The 13169-nt window shown below is 38.3% G+C and overlaps 1 protein-coding gene across 9 annotated transcripts in view; it reads right to left on the reverse strand.

The window, feature by feature from the left end:
- KANSL3 (KAT8 regulatory NSL complex subunit 3) overlaps positions 1 to 13169 on the reverse strand; it is a 40237-nt gene that overhangs the window by 17249 nt on the left and 9819 nt on the right. For all 9 annotated transcript variants that reach the window (XM_078149833.1, XM_020984002.2, XM_078149829.1 and 6 more), the window contains 8 exons: positions 9604 to 9694; positions 9151 to 9336; positions 2562 to 2693; positions 2068 to 2184; positions 1669 to 1770; positions 1488 to 1559; positions 639 to 713; positions 290 to 447 (listed from right to left, as the gene is read on the reverse strand). In XM_078149833.1, coding sequence (XP_078005959.1) covers positions 290 to 447; positions 639 to 713; positions 1488 to 1559; positions 1669 to 1770; positions 2068 to 2184; positions 2562 to 2693; positions 9151 to 9336; positions 9604 to 9694 — 933 coding nt within the window. The remainder of the gene's footprint in view (positions 1 to 289; positions 448 to 638; positions 714 to 1487; positions 1560 to 1668; positions 1771 to 2067; positions 2185 to 2561; positions 2694 to 9150; positions 9337 to 9603; positions 9695 to 13169) is intronic.

Consider the following 13169-nt stretch of genomic DNA (forward strand, 5'->3'; position numbering starts at 1 on the left):
ATCATTTTACCGACAAGGAAATTGAGGTAAACAGGGTTACATGACTTGCCCAGGGTCACACAGCTAGTAAGTGTCTGAGGCCAGATTTGAACTCAGGTCTTCCTGACTCCAGATCTGGCACTCTATCCACCAGGCCATCTACCTGCCCAACCTCCTCATTATGTATGAGGAAACTGAGACCCAGAGAGCAGACACTTAGAGGACATTTTCTTCCACCTCATTTGAACTACTCTTGCATGACTCTTTACGGTCCAACAGGAAGCAGCAAACACTCCTCAAATGTGCCCACCTGAGATTGTCATCAGCTCCCCCAACTACTACCATGCTGTTGTCAGCACGAATCTTCTCCCTAAAGTCCTCCATGGCCTCAGTATGACACTGTAGGGAGTTCTGGCCAATGACAAAGAGGACTGGAGTCTTCATATCCAGGAGAGGGTCATCCACATCCTGACAAGAGAAAAATCTTTAGGAGATATAACACATATTCAGTAAATGCCTACCTGGAAATCCACACAGAAAAGGAGATAGGTGTAAGAAAATTCCATTGGTTGAATGGCACATAGGAGGGAGACTACAGTGGTACCTGACTTTCTATTCCCATTCTAATAACTAGTCCATAATCTCAATCCTATCCTTACCCCTCTGGGCCCGTCCACTGTAAGCAGAGGAAATCCAAGGCAGACAACTGCAGTGACATACTCCATCACTGATACCTGAAAATAATACAATTGTTGATGTAAGGACTCATCTCCTTGCAGCTTTGGCCAGCCAAGAATCCTTTAAGTAACCCAATCTACCAATTAGTCCTAACCTCCAAAAGACCACTCTGATCTCTATGTCTTTTAGTCATGACATCATTGAGCATTACCTTTCACAAAGTAGGTATTTAATAAATGCTTGCTGAATTAAATAGTAAGGAATATAAGGCGTGTCATTTTGTAAACAGTCATGTAACCCAAAGACCTGGCCTTGAAGTGAACCTAGAAGAATAATGAGGCTATAAGTTCCACAGTCTTCTAATTCCCCAGAATAAAGTCCAGGCCTGCTCACTTCTTCCCCAGCTGTAAATGAAATCAGAACTCCAAAACAGAGTTAAAAAAAACTCTTTCAATCTTAAATCCAATATATGGCCCCCCATTACTTTCTCTTTCTCTGCAACACTCCTTTAATACTTCCTTTCCTCTTCTATACTAATTCTGAGATCACAGAATATAGAGATGAATCATTTCCTTCAGTCAGCCTAAATACTGGGTTCAAATTCAAAAACACATTTCACTAATTATATTCCTTTTACATTCCCGAGGGTAAAACTTTTTAGTATATCAGGCAAATCTATAAAAACCAATATCCAAATTTATGCCAGATAGCAAATATACCTCTAATTTTTATGAGAACCCAATAGGCAACACCAAAGACAAACATTTAAGATTGTAAATCATCCCAAATCTTTAGAGAATGACACTCAAAAAGGATGAGAAGTTACTTACGTGACAAGCCACCAAGGCTCCTGTATTCCAGCCAATCAAGATGATAGGTTTGTGGGGGAAATGATTGTGAATCTTTGAGAAAGAAAAGAGAAAATAGAGAGTAAGGCAAGCCCCTGGACGGGTACAGAGCCAGCCCAAGGCCTGCTATCATGCTACTGCAGAGAGATGAGAATATTCTTACCTCCAGTACTTTGCCTCGAACAGCTCCAATCATGTGCTCAAGACACTGAAGAACTCCTACTCCACTCCCATTGTTTAGGAGATGGGTGGCAATTGGGATGACCTACAGAAAATGAGGGCAACACAGTAATAAAGACTATATACAAATGCAAGTTTTGATGCTCCTTCTTCAATTCTTCTCAAAGCCTAGCCAAATCCTAACCTAAATCTCAACAATCTCCCACTGGCACTATTTCTATTTCCACATGAAATCAAAATAGAAGACCCCATTAAAGTCCAGATTTCTAGAAAATAGCTATCATCAAAAGCATTTTTCATCTCCCTCCCATCCCACCCCCCGCCTTTTTCTGCTTTATTCTTCAAAGATCTTATGTGCAAGGTCATCATTTCCAGCATATACCTTGCCCAAGCAGGAAAGCTGTGACTGCCAAAAGCGGTGTCTTCGAGAGGTAGGGAACATGGAGCTCGAGGGACCAGAGGAGGCTATAAGAATCAGTGGAGATCCAGGGAGCTTGCTCTAAGGAGAAAGAACCCCACCCACTCATAGATAAGTAAAAGTTGTTGCCCTTTCAAGTCTCAAGGTTTCCATTTTCCCCCTGTTTTAATAAATGGACAATTTATTTGATGGTATTGCTAGACAGATTAAATAGACACAATTCCTGAAGTTTACTATCTAAATTTTGTAATTTTCTCACCACAGAACTGGGCTCTATAAAGGATAAAATAAGTCCTCAGGGCAGCTGCTGTGTCAGTTTTCTTTATTTTATTTGGTACAAGAGGATTGAGGAGGAAGTGATGGCCATGGAGGGAGGATTAATGGGAAATGACTGCAGTGTAAGAAAACAAAAGGCATCAATAAAACTTTAAAAATAAGTAACTGGTTATCCAGCTTACTGGTTTGTTATGAGAAAGCACTCCTACAGCAGGGTCCCAGGGCCTTTTAAGCAGGAGAGACAAAGCTTCAGCTCCTGCTGCACCAGTCTTTGTGGTAGATGACATCAACATCCGGTCAATCAAAGTTGGTATCTAAAAGAAAAGACCAAAAAGAAATGTTAGTATTGTGTAAGTGGGAGGCCTCTCACCAGCTGACAGGATGCTGAAGCCCTGCTGTCTGAAACAGACCTCAGCTTCTCAGACATTTTAATCTAATATTATCTGCACCTAGGCCTCCTTTAAGAACAAAGTATGTAGACCACCAGCTACACTCTGTGACTGACATAAAATGCTGTTACTCCTATGGTAAAATAGCCTACTCTCAAATACATATTATGGTTTCAACTGTGGCCTATTTTATTGTAAACTCAAAAGGTGGCCTTATACCTATATAAATGTAGGCTCCAGCTATCCTAATGTCTGCAGTAAAATGACTGAAATGCAGAAGCGGATTGTAATAATTTCCATGCCACCCATGAAGGTCAATGATTCACATGGTAGACAAGACAAAAGGTAAACAGCTTTTAGAGAAACAAGATTTTGAAAATACTAAAGAAACTGGAGAATAGAAAACAGAATGATCTGACACAGGGTCAAGAAAAGGAAGAAAAGCTCAAGGAAAATGATCAGAAACTGTGCACCCAGAAAAGACTGATTCACAGAGATCAGAGGAGTAATGCTACATAGGATATCAAGGAATTAACTGGTGTATAAAATGGTCGGAGTTTAACAGCCAGGTCTTCTGAAAAACAAGACAGAAAGGACCTCACTTCCTCAGTGACCAGAAGAGATAAAAGAATTACTTTAACTGTACTGGCGGCAGAAGCCAAGAGAAATGAAACCGGCAATGACTGACTATAGAAGCTCAACTGATGTATTAAAGCTGACTAAAACAAATTAAAATGAAAAGCAGCATCAGGTAGGCATAATGAACACGGATTTTAGAGTCCAAAGACCTAGGTTCTAGAGCTTGGTACAGCCATCTTCTAGCCACGTAACTATGAACAAGTCAGAACCTCTCAAAAACTCTTATTTATTAGAATTCTTCATCTATAAAATAGGAGGCAGCAAGGTAGAATGGGAAAGGCAAAAGATAGAATCAGGAAAATCTGAGTTTAAATCCGGCTTCAGACACTTGTTAAATGTATAACTTCAAGCATGTCATTTAACTTCTCTGTGCCTCAGTTTCTTTATCTATAAAAGGAGGGAGGGGAGAACCCCGGACTGTTTAGCCTCTAAGATCTATTCCAAGTCTAAATCTATGATCCTATGAAAATAATATCTACACTCTAATATTTGGTTCATAAGATTGTAAGAAAAGTCCTTTATAACATAACCCTTAAAGCAAGAGATAAATATATTATTTCTATTTAAGTAATTCAACTGTATACATGTACCTTTATAGTTTTTACCAAGAGATTTTTTTAACATTGTACTAATTTTGCTCCCTAATTGACCAAGCATGTATTATACTGAGAAAATAAAAAAATAAAAAGGGTACCAGGAAGAAGAGGAAAGACCAAAAGACCATCAACCCACTAATGTTTTAACTAAACATCCTAAGTATTCTAATATACATACTACCTAACAAAAATAAAGATGGCAGCTAGGTGACACAGTAGACAGAGCGCCAGGCCTGGATTCAGGAGGGCTGAAGTTCTCCAGCCTCAGACACTTACTAGCTGTATCACCCTGGGCAAGTCATTTAACCCTGTTTGCCTCAGTTTCCTCATCTGTAAAATGAGCTGGAGAAGGAAAAGGCAAAGCACTCCAGAATCTTTGCCATGAAACCTCAAACAGGGTCATGAAAAGTCAGCTACAACTGAACAACAGCACTCAACAAAAATACAGACTAAATTCAAAGTATACTCCCTGTGAGTGATAAACAAGGATTTGCCTTTTCAGAACTGGCAGGCAGAGAAGATGGATATAAATCCGGGCTTTCTCAGACCCCAAATTGAGCTCCCCCTTTGTTACTTAGATTTTAGCAAAGCATATGACAAGGTTTCTTCCTCTTAGTCTCCCTGAAATTATAACATGGAAAGTATAAAGGCTGTTCTAGTTAACTCTGATAACCTAGAAAGATGATTAGGGTCTCCCTCATCTCTCTTGCTATGTTCCACACTAAGAAGCCTTTTTTTTCTGATCTAGCCTAAGTTTAATCCACTTCAAAAATCTAGGACTTTTCCACGGGCAAACAGTATGCAGCTGTCCTTGCATGGCACAGTTTATAATAATAAATGATACTGACATAGAGCTTTAAAGCTTGCTACATGCTTTATATGCATTATTTCATGTGTCCTCTCACTTGCTGCCTAGGTTACTGCAACAGCTTCCTAACAGGTCTCTGTACACCTTAGCCTCTTTATGTTTCAGTATATCCTCCATGCTGGTGCCAGTTATTTTCCTTGAATAAAGATCTGACCATGTTGCTTCCTGACTAGATCAGTAGCTCCCTATTGTCTCTAGAATCAAATATAAACTACTCTGTTTAGCTCCACAATCTGGCACCATCTCACTAGCCTTGTTGTACACAATCTCCCCTCTCACATGTTTTGATACAGCCAAACTTCTCTTGCCTCCTCACACACTTTCTTTCCCATCTCTAGGCTTTGCACAGGCAGTCTCTTAGGCCTGGAAAGCACTCCCTCTCTGCTTCCACAGGAATTCCAGAATTCCTGTCTTGCTTCAGGCACCACCTTCAAGCCTTTCTTGACCCCCTCAACTGCCAGTGCCCTCCCTCTCAAACTATGTATTCAATTATTTTGTACTTATTTGTATGTATTCTCTTTATATTTAATGTGAATAAATTTATGTCCTTGTTGTCTCCTGTTAGAATGTAAGCTCTTTGTGCCTAGGGATTGCACCAGTCACTGTATTTATCCCTATCACCGCATTGGGTACATACGAGGACTTTAATAACTACCTGCTGATTGAGCTTCAGTTTCCTTATTTGTAAAATAAGAAGGTTGCCCTCAGTCTATGATCCTATGATACGTACAACAGCCCTGTGAGGTAGATGGTGACAGTCCACAGACGATAAAACTGAGGGTCAGAAAGGTTAAACAACCTGATCATGGTCACAAAGAAAGTAAATGTTAAGATGGCATTTGAACCCAGGTCTTCCTAACTCCAAGTTCATAACTCTTTCCACTACTCTATGCTACCTCTCAATCCTATTTCTTTATAGTCCGTTAGTTCACATAGTCAAAAGACAAAGTGTTTCTCCTGCTTTTGAGAATATTCATCATATATGCAAGGCTTCTGATTTTTGGAAGCAGGAGTCAAAGGAGCTTTTAAGTAAGCATTATAAAGACAGTAAACTTTTAATGAAAAACTAATTATTGAAGTGATTAAAGCTGAGTGGTTTCACAGACCACAATGCTGATTTACACATGACTTCTATTTTAAATTTGCCAATCTGATGGAAATGTCTTGTTTTCTTCTTCTCTAGTCTGTACAGCAACCTGAAGATCAGAGGAGTGATAAAAGACTCATATCTTCTTAGAGATAGTCTGGATCATTCCTTTTTCAAATTCTGAAAGAACAAGGTAGAACTCTAATAAAGTGAATAACTTTAATAAGTGACACTAACCGGCCTTGGGGCAAAACTGAGTTTGGAGGTCAGGCTCTGTAGATCAGGGCACAGAAAAGATGTTTACTGAAGCAGCTGTGAGGAATCTATCCCATCCCATCTCTCTTCCCTACCCACACTAGATCCCAATCTGGACAGCAAACCTTATCTGCTTATCTTTCCCCTAACAACTAAGGTCAAGAAAAACTGAATCAAATACCATCTCTTCTACCCACACACTCCTCAACCTCCACCACTTTTTTTTTGCTCTTTTCCTTCAAGACACAATTCAAATATCCTATCTTCCACTTGAAGCCTTTCCTGATTCTGCTAGTGCCCTCTCTCTTAAAATACTTTAACTACGTTTTATTTATGTTTATATATGGTGTCCCCAAAGTCTTAATGCAGCTTTAAACTATCAAAGCTTAAAACTGCTCTAAAATTTTCAGGACATCCTGTACTTACTCTACATATTTTTATTTTGTATACGCTTATCTATATTTATGGTATCCCCCAAGAGAACTTAAACTCCTTGAGAGGAGAAACTATTTCATTCTTTGGATGCGCATCCCCAGCAACAAGCACAATATCTGTCACACAGTAGAAGCTTAATAAGTAATTGTTGATTGACGGATAGAATCATACATACCAAGCTGGAAAGGCTTTCAGAAGCCATCTAGTTAAACACATTCATTTCACCAAACAATAACTGAGACCTAGACAGGTTAAATGATTTGCCCAGGATCACATAGATAGTGACAGATGCACAATTTGAACTAAGAGGTCTTGATTCCAAAGCCAGATATACTTAACTTTTAAGAAATCACTTATCCAGCACTATCAACTACCTACAATAGAGCAAAAAAAATTTTAAAAAAACAAAAAAATAATAAAAAAGAGGGAAAAGGTCTCTAAGGAAATCAAACCAGAAGTAACAATCCATAAATTCAAGTTCATAGTAGAGCTCCTCAGACAATTCTAATATTCTTTGTTATCTGCTCCATCAGGCCATAAAGATTAGAACCAACAACTTAAGAGGATTGAGCAGCTTTGCCCAAAATAAGGATGGTAACACTAAACAGTAAGTTGACAGCTGACAGACTGACAGTGAAAGAAATAGGGAAAAAAATACAAAAGGCACATAAAAACACAAAAAAGCCTGGCTACAACTGGCACCACCTACTGAAGGAACAAAAAAGTTTCTAATCCTCAGACAGCCTCCTAACATCAGAGTACACAACAGCACCTCAGATTCATCACTGACAGCTGCATTATCCCCAAAAAGTCATATGGCCATTCAAGGTCTTCCATGATCCTTCCAGGCTTTTCTCCTACTCTTTCCCTACATAAACCTGATGTCATAGCCAAAGTGATAAATTCATTGTCTACAAGAGTCTTTCCATTTCACATCATTCTGCTTGCCCAAACTGCACCTTAGTCGCACACAACCCACCACCTCTATCTCTCAAACTGCTACCTATCCTTTAAGGCCCAATTCAAATGCTACTCTGACCTGATCACCATATGAAGAAGTCTTCAACCTCTTCATCCGATTCCTTTAGCACCACATACTTGTACTATTTATCAGAAACTGCCTGGTATTGAGGTTATCTGTAAACATGTCTCCTCTATAAAACTATAAACTCCCTGAGGGCAAAGGCTCTATCTTATTTCTAAATTCCCAAGGCCTAGCACAGTCCCCATACATAGTAAACATTTGGAGTACGTTAAATGAATATACGCATCAAGAAGGTACTGGGTAGAATTTATTATTTACTTTTCAAAGAATGCAATAGCACAAAATGAAGATTCACAGTTTCATACAGAATCCTATTTTCGTGTTATATGGTGTATATGAAAATACTTTTCTGGCGTCAAAAGTTTAGAATTTTAAAAAAAGAAATCAATAGGGAAAAAAATTAAAATAATCAGTAAACTATGTTTAAAAGACAGTGGAATAATTTTGATAACAGAGAACAGACGAAATGCATCTCCCTCCTTTCAGTAGAGACGTAGAAGACTATTTCAAACACTCTCAGATTCATTCCCTTTGTCTTAGTTATTTTTCTTTGTTACAAGGGAAGTCTCAATGGGTGGGGCTATAATCTAGAAATGACAAAAGGCATTAAACTTTTTAAAATAAATTAAATTCTAAAATTACTTTGTCTTGGAAAAGTAACTTTATAAAACTTCAAAATTTTTAAACTCTATTGAATACAGGGAAGTACATAATACATTTTAGAAAATGTCCATCTCGGGGCAGTTAGGTGGCGCAGTGGATAGAACACCGCCCCTGAAATCAGGAGGACCTGAGTTCAAATCCGGTGTCAGACCAAACACCTGAAGCTTACTAGCTGTGTGACCCTGGGCAAGTCACTTAACCCCAACTGCCTAAAAAGAAAAAAAGAAAAAGAAAAAAAAGTCCATTTTTTTCAAAAGGGGACCCTTTAAAGGGGAACACCAGTTATGTGAAAACTCACTTATAAAGACTAGCTCATTTTCTCACAATGTAGGCTATTACTGTATTTTTTAAAATTATGCTTATATATTGCAGCCTAAGGTCAGAAAGCCCTATTTAACAATATATGCTTGCCTGGTATTTCTCCCTGGTAAATATTTCATCTCCTCTGAGGTAAACTAATTTTCACCACGTTCACCTTACCTCAGGGTGACAAGTCTGAGTTTTCAAAAGCCGAAAAACACATGACAATTTTCAACACCTACACCTCACCCTAGAGGCAAAAATGACAGAAACATTTAAGTGAAAAGAAAACAGGAAATAAGGAGAGGCACATATAAAGGGAAGGCTTTTCCTGCTCAACTTCTTTCCTGCTCTGGACAAAAATCCTTCCTTTTTTCATTTACCTGAAGCTCTCTTTATGACCTTTCAAATAGCACAACCGGGCAATGACCACCCCCTAACAGACCAGTGACCTCTGCTTCCAGTAGTGAAGCAAACCAAATTAGTATCCTTACCTTCCCTTTCAATGTCTGCAATGCATCAAGGTATGCTGCTAACATAGGTAGGCTCAGGGTTTCCACCAACGTTGTATGCAACCACTGGACAAGTTTAATGTCCCAACTCACACTTGCCAGTGCCTGACGAACTCTTCTTGCACACTTATCCACAGCAATTCGCCGCAGCACAGGTTCATTGCAAGCCTAGAAGACAATAGTGTGGGTTACAGCTATAAAGAGGTGAAGTGAACCATCACGTTTTATTAACCAACCCTACGGGCATGGCTCTCTACAGCATGGATGGGGATGTCACACCTGGTTTATCTCACCCTATAAAAGATAAATGCTCAAAAAGTTTTGAGAACCAAAAAATAATAATGAGGAGCAAGCTTTGTAAAATTCCACCTTAGCTACTGTCAATACTAACTGAAAGGTGTTAAAAGTATACAGGGCTCAGCCTATCAAACTTACCCCTTCATTGGCTAGCCGGGCCAGCCGGTCAGACTGCAAGGCTTTGAGAATTTTGTTGAATAGTTTGTTCTGGGCAACCGTCCAACCAGTTCTGGAGAAGAAATTGCAAAGAATTCAAGTCAGATTTCTATGGTCTCCCACACTCTTTGAAGATGACCTGATAACATAATAACCCCTGTTTCCACTATAAGACTGTATAATTAGAAATGGCATATAATCCACCAAGCACTTATTAAGCACCTGCTATGTATAAAGTACTATGCTGGACACTGGGGATGTGAATACAAAACAAAAAACAGTCCCTACCTTCAAGAAACTTACAATCTATTGAGGGAATACAAAGGATACAAAGGATAAGCATATTCACAATAATTTGAAGAGAAAGGAGAATAAAGTAACAAGAGGATCAAGAAAGGATTACCACAGGATAGCAGAAGCTGATCCTTGAAGGAAGCTAAGGATTTCAAATAGTGGAGGTGAATAGGAAGATCATTCCAGGCATGGAGGAAAGTCTATGCAAAAGGACAGGAACAGAAGATGGAATGTTGTGCATGGGGAACAAATAGTAAGTAAGCCTGTTTGGCTGAAATACAGAGTATGACAAGGAGAGTAATCTGAAGTAAGTCTGGAAAGACAGGTGGGAAGCAGGCTGTGGTGAGCTTTAAACGCTAAACAGAGAAGTTTTATTTTATTCTACATGTAATAGGGAGCCAGAGGAGTGACATGGTCAATCTTGTGCTTTAGGAATATATATCTGGCAGCTGTGTGGAGGATATATTTGAAGGAAAAGACTTGAGACAGGAAGAACAGTTGGGAGACTACTGAAATAGCAAATGCATAAGATGATGACAGCCCGAAACAAAACAATGATCAAGTAAGTAGAAAGAAGGGAATAGATTCAGGAGATGTTGTAGAAAACAATAAGTCTGACTTGGTAACTGATTGGATTGGGCGGGGGGGGGCCCCCGCAAGGTTGAGGAGAGTGAAGAACAGAGAATGACTATGACACTGAACTGAACAATTAGAAGGATGGTGGTGCTCTCGAGAAAAACAGGGAGGTCAGGAGGAAGGGTATGTTTAGATGCTTTAAAGAGAAAGATAATAAGGTCCGGTTGGGATCTGTTGATGGAACAGCCAAGGCATCCAGCAGGCAGTTGTGAAACTGAATCTCAGAAGATGTGTGAGACATGTAACTTTGGAAGTTGTCTGCTTAGAAATGAAAACTGCATCTACAAGAACTGAAGAGATCATCAAGAGAGAATATAAGAAGAGAAGAATGCCCAAGACAAAGCCTTAGGACACACACATACAACTGGGAGGAGGAAAGGACATGCATGGTAATAAAAACACAGAGAAGGATTCATACAACTAGGAGAACTAAAAGAGAACAAAGTCATAAAAACCAAGTGAAGAGAGAGCATCCAAGAGGAGGTTGCCAATAGTATCAAATACTACAGTGTTCAAGAAAAATGAAAGGATGAGGATCAAAAACAGGCCATCAGATTTAGCAATTAAGAGATTGGAAAAAGTAGTTTCAGTGAAATGGAGAGGTCAGAAGCCAGGTTTCAAAGGGCTGAAAGGTAGGAGGAAAGGAAAAAGAAGCAATGGATGTAAACAGTTTTTTCTATAAAGGCAGAAGAGATATAAAATGATAGCTTAAGGGTGTTTTTCTTTTAATTGATGGAATGTTCATAGGCAGCAAGGAAAAAGCCAATAGTTGGGAAAGATTAAAGATACCAGAAAACAACAAGATGATTTAAGAAGATGAGCTGATAAGAAACAAGAGAAGAATGGACTAAGGGCACAAGTGGAAGACAAGAAACCCCAGTTGACTCAACCCACAGGAAATCCCATCCCTTTCTCAGCACAAGCTATATGAATAATAATTATGGTAATTATGACTCAAATATATAAAGTATTTTTTAAGGTTTGCAAAACATTTTACTCATTAACAGCCCAGTGAGGTACATAATGAAGGGATTATAATCCCATTTTATGGAAGGAGAAACAAGACAGAGGATTAAGTGATTCACCCAAGGTTAAATAGCCATTGTCAAGAGTTGAACATCTGTTTCTCTGATTATGATCCTGTATCAGTATTCTTTCCATTACACCAGTCTCTCATTACAAACCACAACATAAGTCAAGAGAAAAGTCATAAACTCTATTTCTGTTTATGCTCACAAAATCAAAGCTAGTCATTTCAGTTAAAGTTATTCTCTTCATTATGCCATTAGTGAAAGTGTATTTGCAGCTCCTAATCTCCACAGCAACTAGTGCTGTTTCCTAGTAACTGTGTATTTACTTCATATATATATATATATAAAATATATAATATATATACACATATATATATACTTTATATTTACTGAGTGTATTTCCTGCCTATACCTATGTTTGTGTATGCTATTTCCCACAATAAAATTTAAGCTTCTTGATTGCATAGAACAAAGGAAAGAAACAAGCATTTATTAAGCTCCTACTGCATGCTAGGCACTATGTTTAGTGCTTTACAAATATTATCTTATTTAATCCTCACAACAATCCTGTCCTGTAGGTGCTATTATTTTTGATTCTTATAACAACTCTGTGAGGTGGGTGTTAGTATTATCCCCCATTTTACAGATAAAGAAACTGAGAAAAAGATTCAAAGTCAGTTCTTTTGGCTCCAAGTCCAACATTTTTTCCACTACATGAACTAGAAGCTTCTAGATATGTAGGAACTAATTTTAAAAATAAGAACAAAAGCCATTATCCAAAAGATAAATGGTCAAAGGATACAAGCAAGCAGTCCTCAGAGGAAGAAAAACAAGTTATCAACAACTACACAAAAAAAATTATCCAAATTACAAATAAGGTAAATTCAAATTAAAACAACTCAGGTCCCATCTTATAGTCACCAGGTGGGCAAAGATAACAAAAGAGAAAAGTGACAATCGTTGGAGGGGATGCAGGAGAACAAACAGAACACCAGTGTACTGGTTCAGTCATTCTGGAAAGCCTTTTACTTCCTTTCTTTATTTTGTATTCAAGTAGACTGTATTATTTTGATCACTATTTGTGATTTTTTAACCTTTTGATGACTACTCATTTAAGGCTTTTACCAAAGTAGACAAGCATAAAATTAATTTTCAACAGGGGTTTGCTAAAACCTGGAAACTATGAAGCCTAATAACATGTAAAGGAGCTGGTGCTAGTTCACTGCTTTGGTAATTAATTCTGTAACCTCATATAGTGAATTGCCTGGGACACTGATAAGTAAAGTAATATGCCCAGAGTTACGTGGCCAATAAGCTAATATGCATCTGCGGCAAGACTTGAACACAGGTCTTCTGCCTAAGGTTATAAGATACACCATTTTATTTTCCTCGAGATAAGTCTCACTGCTTCACATTTCTGAATTTGGTACAGACTTCCTTTCAAAAACAGAGAACTAGAATCTGATATTTCTTTAAGATGCTACAAAATATTGTTTTCAATTTATCTTACCCTTTATTATATGACAGGATGTTTTCCTTATCTGCTTTTCTTGTTACTATATTTATTCTGAAACCCAAATTGGTAAG

The sequence above is a fragment of the Phascolarctos cinereus genome, unplaced genomic scaffold (genome assembly GCF_003287225.1).
Source record: "Phascolarctos cinereus isolate Bilbo 61053 unplaced genomic scaffold, phaCin_HiC Scaffold_2;HRSCAF=192, whole genome shotgun sequence".
In the NCBI taxonomy this organism is placed as follows: Eukaryota; Metazoa; Chordata; class Mammalia; order Diprotodontia; family Phascolarctidae; genus Phascolarctos; species Phascolarctos cinereus.